This window comes from Nannospalax galili, unplaced genomic scaffold, assembly GCF_000622305.1.
Source record: "Nannospalax galili isolate Female #2095 unplaced genomic scaffold, S.galili_v1.0 scaffold95, whole genome shotgun sequence".
Classification (NCBI taxonomy): domain Eukaryota; kingdom Metazoa; phylum Chordata; class Mammalia; order Rodentia; family Spalacidae; genus Nannospalax; species Nannospalax galili.
The window spans coordinates 1,530,993-1,555,110 of NW_008342393.1; the positions used below are offsets into that span (position 1 = coordinate 1,530,993).

Below are 24,118 nucleotides of genomic sequence, written 5' to 3' on the forward strand. Positions count from 1 at the left end.
TCCTGAGTGCTGGGACTAAAGGTGTGTACCACCATGCCTGGCTTTTTGGTCTTTTTGAGACAGGGTCTTCCTGTAGCTCCAGCTGTCCTGGAACTCACTAGGTATACCAGGCTGGCCTTAAACTCAGAGATCTGCCTACCTCTGCCTCCCAAAGTGCTGAGATTAAAGGCATGCGCCACCATGCCCGCTGAAAAGAGAGTTTTTGGTGTGTGTGTGTGTGTTCAGAGGACAACTTTGTGGACAGGTTCGGTTCTCTCCTTCCACCTTACTTGGGTTCTGGGGATTGAACTTAGGTTGTCAAGCCTGCAAGTGCTTATATCCACACCAAGCTAACTCCCAGGCCCAGAGGAGGATCTCAAGCAGAGTGAGGAGCTAGGTTCAAGCACAGGCCCAGACCTAAGGCTGCAGGAGGCAGGGTAAGTACTGTTTTCTATTCTCAGAAGTTTCTTGAACTCAGGGCCCCAAGGATGCTAGGCAAATACCCTACCACTGAGCTACAGACTCAGAAGTTTCCTGTTTTTTTCTTGTTATATAGCAAAAATTAGCCTCCAACTCATGATCATCCTGCCTCAGCCTTGCAAGTGCTGGGATTACAGGCATGTGTCACCATACCCCGTATGAGGTCTTCAAAGTGAAAAAAGGTGGTACTAACTATGTAGGTGTACAGAGAAAAACACATACCAGGGATGGAGATGGTTTATTAATCACTGTAGTAAAAAAATACATCTCTATCTATAGGCATATATATGTACCTGTGTATATACATATAAATACATATGTATATATGCAGAAATTCAGAATGAGAAGGAAGTTTAACCCCAATATAACTAGCATTTATACCTAGGTGGCAACATTAAGGCTGCACCCCTCCCCTTCTTCTTACACATCTTTCTACACTGTATGTCCTGTGTTCAATGAATGAAGACAATAATGCTGGCTTCCTTTACAAACCAAGGCACCATCACGAGCTGCACCATCATCATCATCGAGATAGGGCAGGGACATTTCCACCTCAGGCTATGAGGATGGGGCTCAAGATGCCCCTCTCAGAAACCAGAAGAGCCAGATTGGGACTCTCTAGCAAGCCCCTTCCTGCCCTCATCCCTCTTTACTGTGCAGTGGTCATCACTATGCACAGCCCTGGGTCAGTCATACACACACCAGGGTGAGGGTGGGGGGTGAAGAACAGAGCTCAAGAGCTCCCTGCCTGCATGGAAGGCTTTGGAAATGAGAAAACATGACAGCATCCTTTAAAATAGCCACACATTTAACACACACACAAACATCTATATACTGAAAAGCTGAGTGTAAGAGATTAATAAAGGCAAACAGCAGAATGAATGGTTGGGGAGGGGTGTCAATACAGGAAAGGCGTGTTGGTGTTAATTGTTCCCAGGTGAGGAAGGCAGTCAAGGCTCCTGATACTGCTAGGTGAAGACCAGAGAAGGCAACCAGCCTAGAGGTGTTGGCAGATCAGGACATCTTGGAGGTCAGGAGCCCCTGCTGGTCAGGACACCTTGGTGATACAGCGCCCAGTTGACAGCACTCCCTCAACCTCAATCAGTTCCTTCTGAACCTTCTGGTTGCCAAGGCTTCGAGGACTCTGGGGTGGTTCTGCAGGTCAGTTGAATGGGGAGGGGTACAGCAACATGAGGCTCTGTCCCAGTTTCCTCCCCTCTTAGCCTATCCTCTACCTTCATCATCAGGGTTCCTAAAATGCTTGCAAGTACTTTAGGCCTTCTTCCCACCTAGGTCTCCACCCACCCTGTCTTATAGCCCATCTTCATCTGCTGCTACTATTGCCTAGAGATACTTGTCCCCAATGTTAGTCACCTGGGATTGCAAAGGATCTGGCTGGCTTCTTCAAGGTGCTACTGGGGAGGCGGGCAATGCGGCTGAGGCCCCGGGAGACTGAGGAACTGAAGGAGAGAAGCAGAGGGAGGAAGGTGGGTGAGTTATCTTCTGAACTGTAGATGTGTGGTGGAGGGAGGTAGCTAGATGCTAAGCTCTGAGGGAAGGAGAAGCTGGGGTGACCAGCAGTTTTCAGAGCCATGTGTAAGGGTAGGAGAAGCAAGAGGGTTGGGGAGGAGGCTTGTGGAATTAGGGACATTCAAGGGAAACTAAGAGCCAGGCACAGCGGCACATGCCTTTAATTCTAATACTCAGGAGGCCAGAGGCAGGTCAATCTCTGTGAGTTCGAGGCCCAGCCTGGTCTACATAGTGAGTTCCAAGCCAGCTGGGGCTACAGAGAGACCCTGTCTCAAAAAAAAAAAAAAAAAAAAAGGGGGGGGGGGTGTGGGGGGGACTAAGGTGAGGGGGACAGTCCAATTACTGGACTAAGTAACCAACAAATGGTGACTATCTTCCTCATGGATAGGGACCCAAGGCCCCTATCATTGCTGGGATGTTCTTGTGATAGATAAACAGCAGCAAAGACAAGAGAAACTCCAATCAGAGAACCGGGTACTGGCCCTGGTCATAGAATCTCAGCTGCTTTCTCCAAGGAGTTCAGAGACACCAGGCAGGGAGTGGACTGTCGAGGGGAAGAGGGGTCCTGTGCTCAGTTGGCACTAACTGCTCTGGTCTGAGCTTTCTCCGCTCCTGGTTAGACCTTACCTCATGGTATGCTTCTTCTTGCAGGCAGAGGTTGAAGGGAGGGAAGATGGTGGCTTGGGACCCTTCATGGTGAACAGGATCACAGGTGCACTGTGGAGGTGGGAGAGAGGCAGATAACGAGGGAGCCAGAAATGGCTCTGGCCACTTTTTCCCTCTAGTCCCCCCTTGCTTGGGGGAGGGAGGTTGGACCAAATGACCTGAGGCTTCTTCCTGTTAAGAGGTAGACTCTCTCCCTGTCTCCCTCAGCCTGGACTGACAGCTGAGTGACAGCCCTGTTCTGGGAGGACATCCAGATGTCAGTTTCTGGTGCGTCCAGGGAGTAAGAGTTCAAACAATTTCACCCTTCCACCTGCCCAGCTCTGAGCTTGTTACTGAGAGCTGGTTCAGGAGGCATGGAAGATGTGGGGCTGCGGGTGGACAGCCTGCTGACCTCTCTGCCTCACCAGTCCAGGTCAATCTGCTGCTTGCTCTTGGCTTTGGACTGTCCTGAGCTGGTTGTTGTTCCCCACCTCCATCATGCAGAAGGAGGACAAAGGTAACAACTTCATCTTTGCACTAGAAAAATACTGAATAAAGTTTTCCTTCCCTATTCCAGACACTGAGCTAGAGAGAAAAATCTAGGACTACAAGGTAGCAGAAATAGCCATTTGCTGGTGGGATACAAACTCAGTCCGGGTCACAGAACCCAAACACAGCCTAAGAACAGATTGGCCACGGATTGTTAATTCTTGGTTCCCAGATGACTCTTTCTAAACTGGGGTCCCATTAGCTACTCATGAGCACACCACACACCAGCACAGAGCTGAGGGGGGGTTTGAGGCATGGGTACAGGGGCTCCGAGGGAATCCATGTTGCCACTGAAACTGTGCATGCTGCTCTCCTGGGCCTGTACAAACAGGGGAAACAGATGACGAATGGCGCAGCTCTAAGAGTCAGGCTGTCTTTCACTTTTCTGGGCAGCACCCTTGCTTCTCACTGATCCCCAACCTTCTTCTGGGAAGACTGGGAGAGATGCTGGCAGACTTACCTGGGGATGAAGGGCTGGGCTGGCCTGGTCAGCTCCTTGGGGCCTTTCTCCCAGACAGCAAAGTCATGGATGTTGAGTTTGGAGGGGGGCTCCTCAGAGAGATCAAAGGTGGCATTGAGGTCACGAGAGGGTAGAGCCACAGGAGTGGAGCAGTTCTGCATGGTGGAAGGGCCCAGAGGCACCCGGCCTTTAATGACCGTAGCTGGGCAGATGCGAGGGGAAGGGCAGGGGGAGGAGGTGCTTCCTTTTTGGGGGGTACTGGGCTCAAATGAAGACTGGGCCTTAGGAAGAGAGCCCCTCCTTGGGCAGGGAAGGAAGGACTGGCGCTGGCGCTTAGTCTTTCGCTTTGGGGCTGGGGGACCATCTAGCTCTGTGGAGCTCAGTCTCCTCTTCTTCTTCTTCTCGATGGGCTTTTTGGGTGCCTCATCTGGTATGCAGTCAGGCCTGAGTGGGATTCCCAGAGTGTGTATGAGGCCATTCAGCTGCTTTGCCATGGTCCGGGTCACAGGGCCACAATACCTTGGGGACTCTGGACAGAGAGGAGAGAGCGGAGAGGGGATCTGGGCTGGTCAGAGGGAAGCCAGTGTCAAACCTGGGGAGCAGGCACTGGAGCCTTTAATTCCTCAGGTCTGTTGGGCCTATCTGCATGTAGAATCCACGATCCCAGGTTCCAGCCTCCCACACAGCATAGCCCAGGATCTGAGGTCCTAAGCCACACCTTGGCTCCAAGTGGGCCTTAGACATTGCACCAATAGGGTAAGTCAGAACAAAAGCAACACTCACTAGACTCTGAACACAGCTCCTGAGCCAGAGGGCGCCCCCTGGCCAGATAAGGAGTCCTGGAACTCTCAGCCCAAAGCTCAGTTTTTTCGTCATGCACCAGCTGCTGCAGGGTCTCAAACTCTGTGATCATGTCAGGAGTCAGGAGGTTGGCTGCCTGCAGCAAGGCATACTGTCGCTGGGCCAGGCACAGCACCCGGAGGGCCAACCTGGAACATAAGGAAGATGATTCTCACCTGACTTAGACCCTGACCACTGTCCCCTCAGTCTAGATGTGGCTGAGGAGTGTGCTTGGCTAGTCTACTAGCTCCCTCCTGCCTTGCCCTGCACTAGCTTACTCGCTTCACCCTGCTCCTGGCCATGGATCCCGCTCTGGTCTACTCTTACTGAAGGCCAACATCACCATAGGTAATGATGGGAGGTGTTACCCATTATACATGCCCCATGCCAAAGAAATAGGGAAAAGGTGCTAAGTGACTGAGTACCCTCTTAGCTCTGCCATTTATTAGTGCTGTGGTCTCTTTGGTCCTATGTAACCCAGACTGGCCTTGAACATGCTCTATAGCTGAGGATTTCCTTATCCTAATCCTCCTGTTGCCGCCTCTCAAATGCTGGGATTATAGGTGTGTGCCATCCTGCCCAGCTTACTGTTATGATCTTAAATTCATTTTCCCTCAGGGTGAGACAGTAATTAAAGAACCCAGATTGAGTCAGACTGTCAGCTCCTGCTCAAATAAAAGCTCAGTATTTCCCAGCTGTGGGATCTTGAATGCACTGGTTAACCTCAGCCTCTACAAACTTAAGAAGTAGGGATGACAAGCACACCCATCCCATAGGGCTGTTGGAAACAGTAAATGAGTTATTTTATATGCAGAATATTTAAAGAATGCCTGGCACACAGTAAACTATTATTTTTTGTAAAGTGGTGTCTACCTTATTAGAATAAGGGGAGATTAAATAAGATGGGCTATGTTGACCTTGGCTTTGAGAAGACCCTCAAAAATGCATTTGGATCTATGTCTTCTATTTAATGGTTGGGATCCTGAAAAGTATGTGCAAATCAACATATATTTCACATGTACCGGGGGACTATTTAAAGGAAATTCTGAAGGTAATGTGATTATTGATATTGTAAATTCAGATTCTCATAAAGCAAATTTTCTTTCTCTAAGGCATCCCTATGATAAAAGAATAAACACAATTACCTTGGTAGGGATTATTCATGGCAAATGATTTATCCTCAGGTAACTACCTGTCTGGGCTTTCTGAACTCCCTCACTGCCCTCAGTCAGTGTGTGCTCAGGAAATCCAAACTCATTTGGTAAAGCAGCCCCAGGGCCTTTGTGAAAGGCAGGACATTAATTTAAAAGGACACAATGGAAACTCATTCTGTATCTTTTTGAGTCATTATTATGAGGACAATTTGAACTCTTTTTAAAAGAGTGGGCATCCCCAGGCATGGTGGTGTACACCTTTAATCTCAGCACTCAGGAGACGTAGAGGCCAGCCTGGTCAGCTGGGGCTACAGGGAGACCCTGTCTCAAAAAGACCAAAAAAAAAAAAAAAAAAAAAAAAAAAAAAAAAAAAGTGGGCATTTAAGAAATGCATGGATTTGGATGTCATACAACCCAGGTCTGGCTCTGTCCTTGCTCTGTGACCCCAGGCAAAGGTTGCAAACTCTCAGCTAACACATGGACAGCTGGTCTATAATCCAGGACTTTCAAATTTGTTTTCCAAACACCCACAAGATAGAACAACGTAAATTGTTTTGTCTGTCCTGTATATTATACCTTAGCATGAGGTTCCACGTGAAGAAAGGATTTTACAGTTAAAAAAAAACCTTGAAAAACCACTGAACTGGAAAATCTCAAATCTGTTCAGTGCTCTGGTGGTCCAAGATTCTAAATTCTAATCAAGTCAAAGAGAAATTACCATTCCCTGGTTGTCAGAGTTTTTCCAAATATGAAGATGATCAAAATGCTCTGCAACACTGATACTTGGGATTTCTGTCATATTTTATTAGTGTTTCATCTCAAAGAACTTAGAATAAGAATTGTGATCCACAAATCACAGCCTAGATTGAGGCACAAAAGCACAGGAAGAGTAGAACGAGGACCCAGTGTCCTTTCTCTCCATAAGGGGGAACATGAAACAGAAAGACACTGAGTCATCCATAGGAGTCTGTGGTTGTTCCCAGGGAGGCCCAATGGGACATCCCACCCATGTCATATATCCCTGCTTCCCCAGGCCCTCGGGAGTTGGCAGCAAGAGACAGATAATGAGCTTTTGATTATTCAGGCCACAGCATTTTTGCTGAGTCGCGAACAGACACTCCCCAACAAGAAATAAAATTAAACAGGCCCTTCTGTCCAGAAGCTTTAAATACATTGCCTAGTGTGAAACGTGCTGGGGAGGGGAGAGTGGGGCTGGCAGTAGGAAAGCTAAGTGACAAAGGATTTGTATATGGGGGACATAAAAAAAAATTAACAGCACCCCTATATGTAGCCCAGAAGGAATGGTCCAAATCTTCCTTTGGCTCAGGTGAAGGATCATATTTACTTCTGGAAAAAAATAGCCACAATCTGTTGTTGAGGACATAAGAAACACCTGACTCAGGAAGGCTCTGCCCAGCTCCTGGCTGTGGATGGACAAGCAGCTCTGCCCACAGACTGGAAGTGAAGTGCTAGCCCCAGCAGCTTGCCCTGACTCAATGCAGTCTGGCGTTTGCCTCCCTTGCCTGATAAGTTGTCAACTATGTCAGAATACATGGTGATAATGATAAGAAGATAAAATTGGGGGCTGGAGAGATGGTTCAGCGGTTAAGAGAACTGACTGCTCTTGCAGAGGACCCAGGTCCAATTCCCAGCGCCCACATGGTGGCTACAAACTGTCCTTAACTGCAGTTCCAGGGGAATCCAAAGCCTTCTTCTGACCTCCGAGGCACTGCAGGACACAGGTGCACTCACGTACATGTAGGCAATATACCCATACACGTAAAATAAAAAAAAATAAAATATTAAAAAAAAAAGATCAAATTGGTGATTACAGCAAGGGGTTGAGGGCAGCTAAGGGGTAATGTTGGTGAAATTGGACTTGACTGTCAGCCAAGAACCAGAACTTTGATGGCATTCTGAACATCAGTCATCACCCCAGGAAGCTGACCTTTTGCCTCCCACCTTTGATTCAAATGGAAGCAAGAAAACACCTACTGTTTAAAATGGTCCCTGCCCCGTTTCTTTGCTGAGTGGCGGTTGGTGGCTGGCTTAGGCTGCAAATTCAGATTAGGGGACCCAGGCAGGGTCAGCTCTAGTGTCTGGGTTGGAACCTAAAGAGAAAGGAAAAGCATTAGTAGAGAAGTAAGGATGAGCTACTAAAATCCTTCTCTTGGGCTAGTGAGATGGCTCAGCTGGTAAGGGGGCTTGCTACTAAGCCTGATGACCTGAGTTGGATAAACTCGGAATCCACATGGTAGAAAGAGAGAGAGCTAACTCCCACAAGTTGTTCTGACTTCTGCATGTACGCTGTAGCATGTACATACACACACACACACACACACACAATAATTAAATAAATAAATAAATAAATGTGAAAAAAATAATAATTAATGCCGGGCGTGGTGGCCGGAACTTTAACTTTAATCCAGTTCAAGGCCAGCCTGGTCTACATAGTGAGTTCCAGGACAGCTGGGGCTACAGGGAGACCCTGTTTCAAAAAGACCAATAATAATAATAATAATCCTCCCTTCCCTTCTCCCATTCACTTCCAAACACACAAGCACCTGGGCAGATGCCAGACAACCAAATGGAGAATGAGGAATGGCCTATCTTCCAATATTCCACCAGCCCAAGTCTTCTCAAGGCCAGGGCTTCATTCTTGTAAGTCCTACCTCCTCATCTGGATTTTCGCCCATATCCTGTGAGGGCTGCTCCTGCTCTGAAGAATTTTCTTCCACGGCCCTCTGTTCCTGGGCCTCTGTCCCTAGACTCCCCTCTTGAAGGACTCCACACCCTTTATGGAGTTCTGGGGTGCAGGACTGGCTGTGGAGCTGGGACTGTAATGGGGAGCTAGGAAGCCTAAGGGGGACATGCGTTTGAGAGACATGATGGGGGTGGCAGTTGGAGTGAGCAGGGAGGGGCAGGACTTCTGTGGTATTCAGGTAGCCCAGCCCATATGCAACACTTGAGTAACAAATGGGCAGCCATGGGGCAGGAGGTGTCGGGGACTTTCTGGTTTAAGAGACAATGACAGCCAACCCCTAAATCACTTTCTCCTGAGGAGGAGATACTATTGCTTATATGGGCTGGAGTGTTATTTCCTCCTCAAAGTAACAATTAGTCACTGGGCCCTGCCTAGAAACCCCTCATTCTAAGTGTTAGAACACAGCAAGGGTTCTCAGCACTCCAAGTGGCAGAAAAAGGATGGGCTGGTTCTCTCTCCAGCCAAGTTGAAGGGTGGGACAGGAAGGGCAGCCAAACTCACTGCTGTGGTGTGCTCAACCTGGAGGACGGTAAAGCATGCTGTTGCCGGGCTTGGGCTTCTGCCTCAAATGTCTGGAGCTTCTTCCTCAGGGATGCAACCTGGAATAGTAACATGCCAGTCCTCAGAGCTCCAGGTTATCACTGAAGGCCAAGGGTGGGCAAAATGACCTGGCAGGAGCCCGAGCTGCTGTCTTGCTCTTGCCCGGAGCCTATTCCTCAGGCATGCTCCTCACCTCAGCCTGCAGCTGTTGGCAGATGGTGGCATACTGGCTGATGTGACAGTCCAGGCTGATCACGTTGCTCTTCAGCTGTGATGGGGGTAGAGGGGAGATTTGTTTTTTCTTCATTCCAACAGCTTTTTACCACCTATCTCCCACAACTACAGGCTATATGGGCAGCCTCACTCTCACAAGTCAGGAAATGAACCAGAGAAGGTCAGTAATGTGCCTAGAACCACAGCAAGGGACAGAGGACTGTCTGTGGCCTGGGCTCTGACTCCAACCAGAATGCTCTGGCCAGGTGTGGGGGCTTCTCTGTAGCAGCTCCAGGTAAACAGAGTTCACTAGGGACAGACAAGGGGGGCCTCTGCCAGAGGCCAGAGCTCCTCTGCTTTTGTCTGTGGCAATGTATAGATGTTGATGTCTCCCAGCACTCATGAGGCAGAGGCAGGTGGATCTCTGTGAGTTTGAGGCCAGCCTGGTCTATAATAGTGAGTTCCAGGCCAGCTGGGGCTACTGGAAGACTCTGTCTCAAAAAAAGATTAAAAAAAAAAAGTAGATGTTGATGTCATTTTATTAAAAATAGGGTTCTGCTACCTATAGCCAGTCTGGACATCCTGTTTGGCTCTAGCTGGAGTCCCTCCCCAGGACAGGGATAGCATTGCTTCTGGCCCAAAGACTGTCCCTGAAGACAAGTACAGGGAACATCTTTTTTTTTTTTTTTGGTGTTTTTGAGACATAGTCTCCCTGTAGCCCCAGATGACCTAGAACTCGCTATATAGACCAGGCTGGCCTCAAACTCACAGAGATCCGCCTGCCTCTGCCTCCCAAGTGCTGGGATTAAAGGTGTGTGCCACCACACCTGGCTAGAACATCTTTCCTCTACCTGAGAACACTGGACAGGAATCTGAGGAAGCTGTCAGGGCTTTGGTCCCAACTCGTCTCAGGCTGGGAGCTCCCTTTACAAGCAGGCCACCCCCAGCTGGCACATACCGTGAGTCTGATCTCCTTGGCACGGTCAGCATATTTGAGGGTGTTGTAAGTATCCTCGTAGGCCAGGCTGGAGGGGCTGATGGCAGCAATCATAACAGTGCGGCAGTTGCCCCCGATGGAGTCCTTGAGTAGACGAGTCAGTTTACTGTCCCTATAGGGCACGTGAGACTTGCGGCCCTGGGGGAAAGTGGGCAGATAGCTGGACTAGATTGCTCTGTGCTGGAGGGAAGGACCACTGGGTTCAGGTGTTCCTTTGCTATCCTGGGGGGACGCTGGACCTACTCTGTTTGCTTTACCTTTGCATCAGCCAAAGCATTGAGGACATTGATGAGAGCCAGCAGAGAGCGGTTGATGTTGGCACCCTCCCGCAGCCGCTCTCCCTTGGCGTGAGTGCTGGATGCCCGCTCGGAGCCAGCCAAGTCAATCAGGCTCATCTTGGCCACTTGAAGAGCCTGAGTCAGTCCTGGGACCCGGTCCTGCTGCTTCACAAAGATCTGGGGCAGAGGGTAGGAGTGAGGGTATGTGGGCAATCAGGACCCTCAGCTTCAGGCTCAACCTATGATGCCGCTCACCTGGAAGATGGCATGAGAGCGGGAAGAAGTGGCATTGGCGTCGGTGGGGTGCTGTGTGCGGCTACGGTTGCCCCTGGTCAGCATCTCTAGCAGTTGCTCAGCTGAGGCTGGCTACAAAGGAGATACCCAAGGAGGGGGCTGTGGTCTCTCCAGCAGAGCTTTTCCCACTTCAGAGCCAGTGTCATGCTCTATTACTACTGCCACTGCCACCACTACCAGGGCATCCCCAGACCACCTTCTGAGGAAACCCCAGAGGACCAAAAGAGTGGCTTGGTCCCACCCGAACCCTAGCCCATACCTGATGGAAAGAAAGTCCTGGTACCACCACTCCCTTGTCAGGGTCCTCACGGATAGCAAGGGGCCCCTTGGGCTCCAAGAGGTCATGGATCTGCTCATTATACACCTGAGGAAAAAGGGCAAGAGGAAGAGGCCTGAGAGAGAGAGCATCTTCCCTCCAACAGCAACTGAGCACTGGCTGGGGGTGAGGGGGTGGAGGGATGGGCTGGTGCATTGAAACACAAGTCACAAGAGTGGCATTTTTCAGGGTGATGTCAGATGACAAGAGCAGGGAGAGCAGGTTTCCTTCATGGATGGTCTCTTACTGGGCTATATATGTACCCTGGACACTCTTACCCTGCCCCAACTTTGTCCACTCTACCCCCTCTTCAGGTGTTCTGAGAATGAAGGATGACACAGGTTCGGGAGGAAGCAGCCCTACCTCCAGGTAGCTGATGAGCACCTCGAATCGCTTCTCCTCCTGGCTGGCTTCAAGACGCCTATATAGTTCCATGGTGGTCAAGTACATGATGCCAGGGTCCCCCTCCCTTCCCAGCATGGTGTGCGTCTTCCCGGCCCCAGTGGCCCCATAGGCAAACACTATAGAAGACAGAATGGGGAAGAGGCTGGCGGCAGGGCCAGATCTGCTTCCCCTAGGCTGACCCAGCACATTTCCACCAGGCTCAGCCCTGCCTTCTTCCCAAGTCCTTTTCCTTTGATGTCTATGATGCTAGTCCATTGCTTCTACCACTGATACCCTCCCAGTGTTCAAGCTCAGCCTTTGCGTTCTCCTGATGATTTTCCTGGCTCCCACAGGCCTGTGGATTCCAAGGCAAAAAAATCTCCACTGGAGAGGAGGGCTATCCCGTCCTTCTCCAAACTATGGATATCTTCTAATGGAAGACCACAGTTCATTTTCTTGCATCACTCACTTGGGTTTACAAACACACAGACACAGACACACATACAGATACACAGACACAGCTGTGATTTTATGATTAGTGACTTTTTCCTTCTAGACTATAAGCATCAGAGTTCAAGACCATGTCTGACAGATTAGTTCTTGTAGACTAGGGCCCAATGGAATGCCATGGTCATGTGAATGAATGGGCCCTAAGCCATGCCTAGCTAGTAGGTAGGCAGATGAGATGGTACATGGAACCCTTCTCTCAGAAGGAAGCAAAAGCAAGTCACTATCCAGCAGGCCTTGGGTTCTCACCTGAGCAGTTGTAGCCCTGGAGGAAGCTGTCGAGGATGCTGTGGGTAGTGTGCTGGAACACATCCTGTTGAGTGGCTGCCTCACTGAAGACCCGGTCAAAGACAAATGTCAGGTCTTTGCCCTTCTTCTTGGGGCCATCATGGGGGCCACCACATTTTAGGCCAGGAAATCCCCCATCAGACTCTTCAGGGTCAAACACCAGTACCCGCTCATCTACCACTTGAATCACAGGCCGCCGCTGTGATTCTAACTCCCTAGGGGTGGAGGGCCTCATCCGCACCACCACCCGCATCATGCTGTCTTCCACAGCCATCACCATGGCAACACCTGTGCAGAGAGACATGATGGAGATGAGGACCAAGCCAACTCAAGGGTATGCTTCAGCATTCAGACCTCTTCCCTGCCTTTCCCTCACCCTCCAGTGACTGACCTCCTCTTTACTTTTCCCCCATGAGAACAAGAATACCAGTAGCGGTATCGATTATTAATATATAGCTCTCACTTGAAATATCACTTTTGTTATATTCAAATGACTGTTTCCAAAGGTCTTTTTACTGGACTTTTTATACTTTCCACTAAGCTATTTAGTTACAGGGTCAGTGAGGTAGTTCAATAGGTAAAGATGCTTGCTGCCAAGCCCAATGACCTAAGTTGGATCCTGGAGATCTACATCGTACAAGGATATAAGTGACTCCAGTAAGTTGTTCTCTAACTCCAACATGTGCATGCCTCCCCCCATAAATAAAATACATTAAGTTACTTGTCTATACTCATACCTCCACCACACTTTTCCTATGGTTACAGCATGCAGTAAATCAAGCAGGGCAAGATTGCCCCACTACTTTTTTTTAAAGCTTTCGTAATTATTCCCAGGCATTTATTATGCTATTTGACTTTAAGAAAACTTTATTGGAGCTAGAGATGGTGAAGCAAGACCATAATACCAGCTACTGGGAAGAATGAGGGAGGAAGATCACAAGTTCAAGGCCTACCTGGGCTATAGAGTAAGTTCAAAGTCAGTCTGAGCAACTTAATGAGATCCTGTCTAGCAATCAATCGAACAAACAAAATATAAAGAGGGTTGGAACCAAGTACACATGAAGCCCTGGCTTCAATTCCTAGTATCAAGGGTGGGAAAAAAAGAAAATTATATTGCTAGTAGGGAATGTAGCTCAGTGGTAGAGAGCTTATGCTTGCACACATGAGGCCCTGGGTTTGACTCCTAGCACCACTAAAAACATACATACATAAAAAGAAATTTTACTACCCCCAATCAAAAACTTTCTCTCTTCAATAATAACCCTATTGTGATTCCAGCTGAAATTACATTAAACTTACATACTAATTATATCAAACATTATGTTAGACAAAAATGTACTGTTGTCTATTCAGATACTTATTATACCTCCCAAAAGATTTTTTTTTTTTAATTTTTAAATTTTTTTGTTTTGTTTTCTGGTCTTTTTGAGAGTGTCTCCCTGTAGCCACAGCTGGCCTAAAACTGACTATGTAGGCCAGGCTGGCCTTGAACTCACAGAGATCTCCCGTCTTTCTCTCCAGTGCTGGGATTAAAGGCATGTGCCACCACGCCCAGCTATAGTTTTTTAAAAAAATCTTTTCAAAGAGATTATATAATTATTTTTCTTAAAAAAGATTTTAAATTGTGTGTGTGTGTGTGTGTGTGTGTGTGTGTGTTGTGTATTATGTTCATGTGAGTGCAGATATCTGCAGAGGCCAGAAGAGGGCATTGGATCCCCTAGAGCTGGAGTTCTAGGCAGTTGTGAAAGACATCATATGGATGCTGGGAACTCAGGTCTTTTCAAAGAACAGTGCATGCTCTCAAACTGCTAAGCCATCTCTCCAGCCCCATAATTATTCTTTTAATGTAATTCCCAAGTTCTTTATGGATTAATTGTTTTTCAAAAGAATTGTATTTATTGTCATCATGTTTGTGCATAGGTCAGAAGACAACTTTGTGGAGTTGGTTCTCTCCATCCACCTGTACATGGGGGATCTGGGGATTGAACTCAGGTTGTGAGGGTTGTGCAGCAAGTACCTCTCTTCCCACTAAGCCATCCTGCTGACCTGATTTAATTGCTTTTATGAATGGAATACTTTCCCCTATTTCCATTTCCAGCTGGTAATTGCTAATATGGAGAAACACAACTGATTTTTAGATATTTGCCTTGTATTTACCACTATCAAAATCTCTTATTTAATTCCAATATTTCATAAGAGTTTCTTAGATTTGCCAGATATACAATTATGTACTTCAGGATTTCCTTCACCCTTTTCTCCACATGTATAGCATTGGTTTCATTTTCTTATTTAAAAAAAAAAAAAATTGTGCCGGGTGAGGCAGAGGCAGGCGGATCTCTGAGTTCAAGGCTAGCCTGGTCTTCAAGGTGAGCTCCAGGATAGCTGGGGCTACTGTCTCAAAAAGACCCCCCCCCCAAAAAAAATATATATATATATTTGTGTGAGTATGTGTGTGGGTTCAGGTGTGTAAGTATAGACATGTGCATAGAGGATAAAGGACAACAACCTCACTTTCACCTTGTGCAGCAAGTGCTTTTACCTGCTAAGCCATCTCTCTAGCCTATTCTATAATTTTTTTTTTTTTTTTTGGTCTTTTTTTGAGACAGGGTCTCCCTGTAGCCCCAGCTGTCCTGGAACTCACTATGTAGACCAGGCTGGCCTTGAACTCACAGAGATCTGCCTGCCTCTGCCTCCCAAGTGCTAGGACTACAGGTGTGCACCACCATGCCCAGCCTCATCCTATAATTTTTAAAAAATATTTTTATTTATTATTTTTATCTTATGTGTATGCGTGTATTGCCTGCATGTAGCTAAATGCACCCATGTCATGCAATGCCCGAGGAGGCCAGAAGAGGCTGTCAGATCCCTTGGAATTGGAGTTATGGACAGTTGTTAGCTGCCATGTGGGTGCTGGGATTCAAACCCGGTCTTCTGGAAGAGCAACCAGTGTTCTTAACTGCTGAGCCATCTCTCCAGCCCCATCCTATAATTATTTTAAGTAGAGTTATCAGAAAGGTCTAGAATTTTATTTAATGTCCTTTTAGGATCTCCTGATGTTTCTCTGTCTTTTCCCCCTGTGGAACATTATTGGCTATTACTGGTGTCAAAACAACCATACGTTCCTAGAGGGGAAAAAAAAACCCTGCTCTAAATGTAGTAAAACTTTCATCAGTTTTGTTTTGAGATAGGGTCTCACATAGTACAGGCTAGCCTTGAACTCTGCCTTATCTTCTTGTCTCCATCTCCCAAGTGATAAGATTACAGGTGTATGTAACTGTGTCCAGCAAAGATAAACAATCATAGTAAGCAATTTTCAAGGTTTTTTTTTCCTCTTTAGTCAGTGGTTTTTAGTTTTTTATTTTGTTTTTTGAGAAAGAGTCTCATGTTGTTCAGGCTGGTCTTGAATTCATGAAGTAGTTAAAGAGTGCACCACTACTTGCTTATTTTTACTTATTCATTTTTTTTTTAGAGACAGATTTTCAACATTAAAATGGTCAAATGTCATTTTTCTCTTATGTCGCAAGTCACTCATGCTGACCTTGAACTCACTATGTAGCCAAGGATGCCCCAAACTCTAATCCTTCTGACTCCACTTCACAAATGGTAAAATTAGAGGTATGAACCATGCCCAGGTATTTTTTTAATGACTTTAATGTCATACTTAACATTTCTTGGGCCAGGCATAGTGGTGTACATCTTTAATCCCAGCACTCAGGAGGGGGAGGCAGAGGCAGGTAGATCTCTGTGAGATCAAAGTCAGTCTGGTCTACATAGTTCCAGGTCAGCTGGGGCTATAGGGAGGCCCTGTCTCAAAAAAAAAAAAAAAAAAATCAACCAACCAAATAAACAAAAGACATTTTTTTGCCAAAGTAATAAAATGCTTTTCTTATACTACTGTCTAATTTCTTTCTTAAATTTTGTGTTTTATAGAGAGAGAATTTGTGAACTCGGTAAATTTTGCAAAAACCTTTTCTTTCCAATTGGCAAGTAATTATCTCAAAATCATTTACTGAAGACTTCTTTCTCCACCAATTTCAAACACCAAATTTAACTAAATTTGTAAAGAAACATGGATTTATTTGTGGATGCTGTTCCACTGCCTGTATCTTTTCTAGTGTGTCACTGCTGTAGTTCCAGAGTTCTCTAATAGACCACCTCTTGCTCTCTTTGGCTATTCTTGGACATTTTGTCTTGCATGATTTTAGAATTGGCTTATAAAGCTCTATGGGGAAAAAAAAACCCTGCTAAGATTTTAATTTGGATTATTTTTATTTTATAGATCAATATGAGACGACTTGGCATCTTTACGATATCAAATCTTCCCATCTAGAACTGGTGTCTCTTGCCATGCATTCAAAACTTTATAATCTTCAGTAAAATTTTGTAATTTTCTTCCCATGAGTATCACATATTTCTTGATAGGTTTATTACCAGTTACTACACAGTCTTTGTTATATTGTGAATAGGTGCCTTTTAAAATTGCATTTTCAAAATCATATTTTGCCAGAATACAGGAAAGCTTCAGATTTCTGGATGTAGATTATATATCTAGCAAGAATATCAAATGTTCTTATTAGTTCTAATAGGCTGCCATTGATTCTCTTAGACCTTTCAATTAAGTGATAATATAGTTTGCAAATAATGACAGTTACTTTCTATTTTCAGCTCCTTTTATTTAGTTGCCTACTGTCTACTGTCCTTTAGGGATGTAGAAATGGGTTCTGACTTTTATCAAATGCTTTTAGTGCTTGGTGAAATGAACACACTGTATCTCTCCTCAAATCTCTTCCTGCAGAGAGTAACACAACAGATTTCCCAGTATTAACCTAGTAGTAATTCCACATGCTTATGGCCCATTCCCTTTTAGTGGCTCTCCATTTACCCTTTAATCAGGCTTACTGAAGGCGGGAGCAGAATTTTTGGAATGAAGGTAGGAGTCAGTTACCTTGGAAAAATTTAGCCCAGCTTTATTAACAGGGGGAAGGAGCAGGAGCTGTTCCTGAGGGATACGAATAGATGATCAGTATAATAAACAAGGTCATTCAGCAAAGGAAAGTGGGGTTTCTACAGAATACTGTAGCCAACAACTCAGGGTTTCTTTAGGGAATGAGGCAAAATGAGCTGATTTGAAACTCTAGTCCTCTCATCCCTAACCTTCTTGCCCACACCAAACAGAGGAAAGAGATCAGCCAACAATAATCCTTTTATGTGTGCATAATTCAGTTTTTGTCCCAGCAATCAGATTGTCATAAGGAACATATTAGTGAAAGGCTCACTCTATCTAGGTCTGTTCAAACCACCTTACACATAGCATTCCCTTTCATCTCTATTGCAACCCACAAGATGGATGTAGCATCATTACACTAATTTTTCAGTGAGGAAATTGAGACAGAGAGGGTTAAGCAACTTGCCCAAGGTTCTAATACTAGTGAGTGATGGTGCCCCAGTTCCAACCCAGGCAGCCTGACCGCAGCGCCCGCTATCCTGCCTGATAATGATATTATATAGTATGCTCTGACGATCACATGGTTTGACTAGTCCCTTATGTTTGTATAATGATTATAATGCTTTTATGGAACTATATTACATATTTTGCAAACACTTGCAGATATATAGACTGTACCTAATTTTCAACACTCAGAGTTCCTTTTTCATTTTTACACTCACACCCCCAGGAAATTTGCTTTTCTATGGGAGAAGAGGGTTGCTGGGTCTACCCTGGCTGCCTTCCTGGCAGTCCCAGCTGCCTGCAGGGAGGGTTCTGGCTGAGGAGGAGCCATAGAGAGGCCCAACATTCTAAGCAGGAAATTAAAAAGGGCACTGGCAAAGACTGAGCATAACCTTTACAGTTCTCTCCTCCCGCCTCCTGAGGGCCAGAGAGGCCGAGTCTGTTTGCCTAATGAGATGTTTTCCTTCTTCTCAAGACAGTGCTGGGGGCACCGGGTACAGAATGCAGGGTGACACCTGACATGGACGCCCTTAGGCGCCTAGGTCCTGGTCTCTGTTCGACATCTGACTAGTGGGGAGGTCTTTCCCTGAGCCACAACCTGTCAATGTCACATCAGTATCCCTCTTTGAGAGCCAGAGAGAACAGCTACCAATCTGCTCCCACCCCAGGGGGATGGGGAGATTAATGAGAGAACGTTTGTCAAGCTTGCTTTGATCCCCGCTTGGAAAGAGCATTTGAGCCCAAAGTACAAGGGAGATGATGCTTTAATAAGATCTTCAGGGTTCTCAGGCAGCCACATTCAAGTCCTATTTCTAACCCTGGGCAGCTCATTAAAACCCAGAGGCTAGTGTGCTGAGCTGGGGCTAGGAAGCCAAGATTCAGATGTTTTGGGGGTGGTCTCTTCTACCCACCCTTGTAGGGGATGAGCTCAACAAGCAGAAGCTCTTTAGAAACACGTGGAGAATTTCTGAGGACTTGAGAGGATCCTCCTGGGGATAATAGGAACTAAGGAAGGGAGGAAAGGAGTCCAGTCCTTGGATACTGTTAGAGGCAGCTGTAGCCCCTTCATTGCTTTTTATCATCACTCAAGACACTGTGTCTTCTCCCTAAACTCCAAGGGAGCAAGACCCTCTTTGGCCATCACCTGTGTAACGCCAAAAACCTAGGTACCAGGCACAGCATGCAGCACATAATGAATAATATTGGTCCTATGAATGAATAAGGTGTAGAGAAGGGCAAGGGCTGAACCCAAAAGCCTAAAAATAATTATCATTATAGCTAACATTTACTGAGTGTTTTACTGAGTATATGGGTCTGTGTGCTAAGTGCTCTATGCTAAATGCTTTACAAATATTTTGGTTTAGCTTTCCTAACAATTTTAGTATGTGAATATTGATAATTGTTACATTCCTATTCTCCAAAGGTAAAGTGGAGACAGGAAGAACTTAACCCATCACAGAGCAAGGCCGCTCATTCAGAGGCACTGCTAGATTCTTGGGCTGTTCTGCCCTTGAGATAATTTTACTGCCTCCCCCACTCCTAATTTCTGGGCTTTGCCCACCTCTACGGTATCCACTGAACAGTGTGTTATAATAACTGGTTCCTCCTATACATGGATTGTTTCTTAAATAGATAATCACAGGCTATAATTCCCTCTACCCCAGGGCTGGAGATTGAACTGGAGCTTGTACATACCAAGCAAGTACTCTGGCACTGAACTGTAACTGCTAATAGTTCTGTTTGTTTCTCTTTTTCCTTGTTGTTTCTGTTTGATATTTGAGACAGGGTCTCACTGTGTAGCCCAGTTTTGACTTGATGCCAGCAATGCTGGGAATTGAACTCAGGACACTGAACATGCTGGTTTATAACTGCCAATGTTTTATATGAAATTTTACAACTACATTTGTAAGAGATTGACTTGTAGTTTTCATCATGTAAGATAAAATCTGAAGTCATAAGATAGACTAGAAACATTTGATTTTCTAACCGACTATAAATTTCTGATGGAGTTTGCTAGGATTTTTTTTTTTTCAGTTGTGTGAAGGTAAATTTTAAACTAATTCGACCTCCTCAAGTTCCACAATTTCTTTTGTGGGGGAGTAGGGCAGCTGCTGAGGATTGAGTTCAGGACCTCATATATGCTAGGCAAATGTCTGACATTACGCCACACCCTCAATTCCATGCTAATTATTATTATTATTTTTTTTTTGTCTTTTCGAGCCCCAGCTGTCCTGGAACTTACTATGAAGACCAGGCTGGCCTCAAACTCACAAAGATCTGCCTGCCTCTGCCTACCAAATGCTAGGATTAAAGGCGTGTGCCACCACGCCCGGTGCTAATCATCTTTTAATAATTATGCTATCCTATTTGACTGAGTTCAGTATATATATTTTTTAATTTTATTTATCATTTTTATTTTATGTGTACGCGTGTATTGCCTGGATGTAGGTAAGCGCACCCATGTCGTGCAATGCCCGTGGAGGACAGAAGAGACTCAGATCCCCTGGAACTGGAGTTATGGACAGTTGTTAGCTGCCATGTGGGTGTTAAGATTCAAACCTGGGTCTTCTGCAAGAACACCCAGTGTTCTTAACTGTTGAGCCATCTCTCCAGCCCCATTGGCTGAGTTCAATATATATATTATATATTTTTTTATTATTATTATCTTATGTGTATGAGTGTATTGCCTGCATGTATGTGAGTGCACCCATATCGTGTAATGCCGTGGAGGTCAGAAGAGGGCTTTGGAGTCCTCTGGGACTGGAGTTAAGGATGGTTCGTAGCTGCCATGTGGGTGCTGGGACTCGAACATGGGTCCTCTGCAAGAGCAGTCAGTGCTCTTAACCACTGAGCCATCTTTCCAGCCCCCAAGTTCAATATATTTTTTAAATTTACAAATATGGATTTAATTTTCATTTCTATTTATTTGCATTGTGAGTGTAGTTTTATTTTTGTTTTGGGGGTTTTTGGTATTTTTGAGGCAGGGTCTGCCTGCAGCCCCAGCTGTCCTGGAACTCACTATGTAGACCAGGCTAGCCTCGAACTCACGGAGATCCACCTGCCTCTGCCTCCCAAGTACTGGGATTAAAGGCACCATGACCAGGCTTATTTTTGTTTTAAGACATAGGCTCCTGGGGCTGGAGAGATGGCTCAGCGGTTAAGAACACTGGTTGTTCTTGCAGAAGACCCAGGTTCAAATCCTAGTACCCACATGGCAGCTAACAACTGTCCATAACTCCAGTCCCAGGGGATCTGACAGCCTCTTCTGACCTCCGCTGGCATTGCATGACATGGGTGCAATACATACATACACATAAAATAAAAAATAAAATAAAAATAATAATAATAAGAGCTGGGCATGGTGGCGCACACCTTTAATCCCAGCACTTGGGAGGCAGAGGCAGGAGGATCTCTGTGACTTCAAGGCCAGCCTGGTCTACATAGTGAGTTCCAGGCCAGCTAGGGCTACTGGGAAACCCTGTCTCAAAAAGACCAAAAAAATAAAAAAAATAATAATAACAAATAAATAAAATTTAAAAAAAGAGAGACAGGCTCCTTATGGTTACTCTTGAACTCAGAGATCTGCCTGCCTCAGCCTGTCTAGTGCTGGGATTATAGGCATGCACCATCATGCCTGGCTTTTATTTATAATTTAATTGCTTGTGGATAGAGAATGTATTTTGTACAGTATTATAATTGCTTACATTTGCTCTGTCTTCATAGTAGAGAGAAGTTTACAAATATCTCTAACAGTATGCTACTTTTTTAAAATTTTTTTATTTTTTTTAAAAAATACTAGGAGCCAGGTGTAGTGATGCACACCTTTAATCTCAGTACTTGGGAAGGAAAGGCAGGCAGCTCTCTGAGTTTGAGGTCAGCCTTGGCTACATAGCAAGTTCCAGGCCAACCAGACCTGTCTCAAAAAAAGGTACTATGGCTAGCACCCTGAAAAAAAACATGAAGTTAAATTAGATAATATAAAAACCAACTAATTGAAATTGAGACACCTTGAAAAATCTGTGTGTGGGGGAATTCATAATGAAATAGGCAACAGAAGAAATGGGGGTACTAACATTGAGCTCATTTCAAATAATAAAATTCTAGATGCCCTCTCCCGAGCCAGGCTTAAGTTCTCTGTGCCTCAATGTCTAAATCTGTAAACTGTAAGCATTATTAGTATCTTCCCCATGAGATTATTGTGAGGATTAAATGAATTCATTCAAACCTGGAATTTGAGTTCATTTAAATACTCAACAAGTATCAGACACTGCTAACAAAATTATATGATATACAGCACTTCCCATGGTGCCCAGAACCCAAGTGCTTTGGCACAGAAAGGCTCTACCTTTTTTGTTTGAGAGCCGTAGCCCCAGCTGGCCTGGAACTTGCTATGTAGACCAGGCTGGCCTCGATCTCAGAGATCCGCAAGTTTCTAACGGACTAATGCCACCACGCCCGGCTAGACGCTACTTCTAAAAAGATCATTTAGAGATCTTAAAGGTTCACAGCTAAAAGGAGGAGCATCATCCTAGAAGCAGTAATAGAAGCCTGGTTTTCTATCCTGCCTTCCTTCAAGCCAGTATTTATGGAGTGCTCCAGTAACCAAGTTGCAGCCCCTGGTACACACAGCTGTGTAATCAGCTAGGTAGCATTGTATGGAGAGGAGCATGGATACCCCATTCTCTAACCCGGAGGTTGCGGGGAAAGTGGGGGGGGATCCCCAGCTCTCCAGGTCTAGCGTGCAGGAAGAACCAGTTCGACTTCACACGCGAGGAGGGGCATCTTTACCGGGTGTATCTTTCAGAGGACCCGGAGCTGATGAACAGGCCCCAGCTGGGTCCTGGGCAGAAGGGCAGAGGGGTCCCGATCTTCCAAACACAAGGGGTGAGGAAGTGCCCTCCCACCCGGCTTGCATAACAGAAACCCGGGCTCAGGGTGCAGCACCCCGCAGCTAGGGCTGCGTACCAAGACCTCAACTTACCCACGGGGCCGTCTCCACCCGGGGCCAAAGCTCACCGGTCGTCGGCTCCAGCCGCTGGTGTCCGGCCGCTCACGCGTCCCTGTGCCGCGGACGGGCGCCCTCTGAGGCAGGAGAGGTCGCCTCACACCCTCTCCCACCGCGGCAATATCCTTCCGGCGCCGCGCCGCTTGTTCAAATGAGCCCATCTGCTCATTCGTGCTTCCCATTGGTCACTGTCCGGAACGCTGATTGGCTGTTTCCTAAGTAACAAAGACAGCCCGAAGTGCGCTTGCGCACTCGCCTTCCTGCTTTGCTGGACTTCCCTGGCTGTCTCGGGCTAGACTGACTTGAATGACTGGCAGAAACCAGTACCTTGCTAGGTTACAAGGGGCCACGCCTCATCTCTGTTCCTGGACTGAGTTCAGCACCAGTTACAGCGACCAGACATTCGACAGGGATTTGGGAGGGGCGGCTCTGTTTTTAAATTTTTTTTGGCGGGGGGCTTATTTGTATTTAAAGTGTATGAGTATTTTGTCTGCAATCTCAGGGCCTTGTGCATACTAATCACATATTCTAACACCCCATCTCGCACCCTGACTTCATATGTGTACAGCCAGCTCAAAGTCATCAAACACATTCACAGTATCCTGCACCCTTCACCATCGAACTCCAGATTTTATTTCATCTTCTGTGAGTTTCCAGAACTTGAATCCTTTTCTTTTTCCCTCCCTCCCTTCGTTCCTTCTTTTTATTTATTTATTTCTTTAAAAATACTTAATTGTTTTTATTTTATGTGTATGAATATATTGCCTGCATGTGTGTAAGTGTACCCGTATTGTGCAATGTCAGCTGAAGTCAGAAATGTGTTGAATCCCCTGGAACTGGAGAGCTTAAGGACGGTTGTTAGCCTCCATGTGGGTGCTGGGAATTGGACCTGGGTCCTATGTAAGAGCAGCCAGTGCTCTTAACTGCTGAGCCATTTTGGGGTCTTTTTGAGACAAGGTCTCCCTGTAGCCCCAGCAGGCCTGGAACTGCTATATAGACCAGCCTGGCCTAGATTTTACAAAGATCTGCTATCTCTGCCTCCCGACTGATGGGTTTAAAAGTGTGTGCCTCCATGCCTGGCAGTTTCAACAGGATTTTAAATTTACTTCTGTGGCATAAATGGGCATCTGCCTACCCAAGAGGGGATATTCAACCACTGTCTCTCCTGCTCTGGGACATCCATAAATGGGGGGAACTGGCAGTGGCAAAAATGGCAGTTCCATCTGTGTGGTTTTGACTGTCAGGAAATGAACTGAGCCAGTGTACTTCATGACCCTCATCCTCCATAGCTACCTACTGCTTGGATTCAGGTGGGCCAACTGCATGCTGATCTGCAACACTGGAGGTAGGAGTTGAAGAGAAAACCTTGCACTCGGCTCTCGAGGCCTGAGTTTCTGGACCCGACTGAGTGGCTAGCTAGTGTTGACACAGTGGGTGTCACTTCAG

General features: G+C 46.1%; 1 protein-coding gene across 2 annotated transcripts; it reads right to left on the reverse strand.

Moving 5' to 3' along the window:
• Positions 1-686: 686 nt before the first annotated feature.
• Kif18b (kinesin family member 18B) lies at positions 687-22,809 on the reverse strand. 2 transcript variants are annotated; one of them, XM_008838444.3, is made up of 16 exons: positions 22,649-22,809; positions 12,180-12,506; positions 11,403-11,560; positions 10,983-11,087; positions 10,685-10,795; positions 10,409-10,606; positions 10,113-10,289; positions 9,135-9,209; positions 8,903-9,000; positions 8,310-8,496; positions 7,633-7,748; positions 4,427-4,632; positions 3,644-4,172; positions 2,617-2,706; positions 1,834-1,919; positions 687-1,614 (listed from the first exon to the last, which is right to left on the reverse strand). In XM_008838444.3, exons 2-16 carry the CDS (start codon positions 12,496-12,498, stop codon positions 1,508-1,510), a joined length of 2,562 nt encoding a protein of 853 aa, XP_008836666.2. In that variant the 5' UTR covers positions 12,499-12,506; positions 22,649-22,809; the 3' UTR covers positions 687-1,507. The 2 variants fall into 2 exon arrangements, with proteins under 2 accessions (XP_008836666.2, XP_029421882.1); XM_029566022.1 differs by having other exon boundaries at positions 22,684-22,808.
• Positions 22,810-24,118: the final 1,309 nt, after the last annotated feature.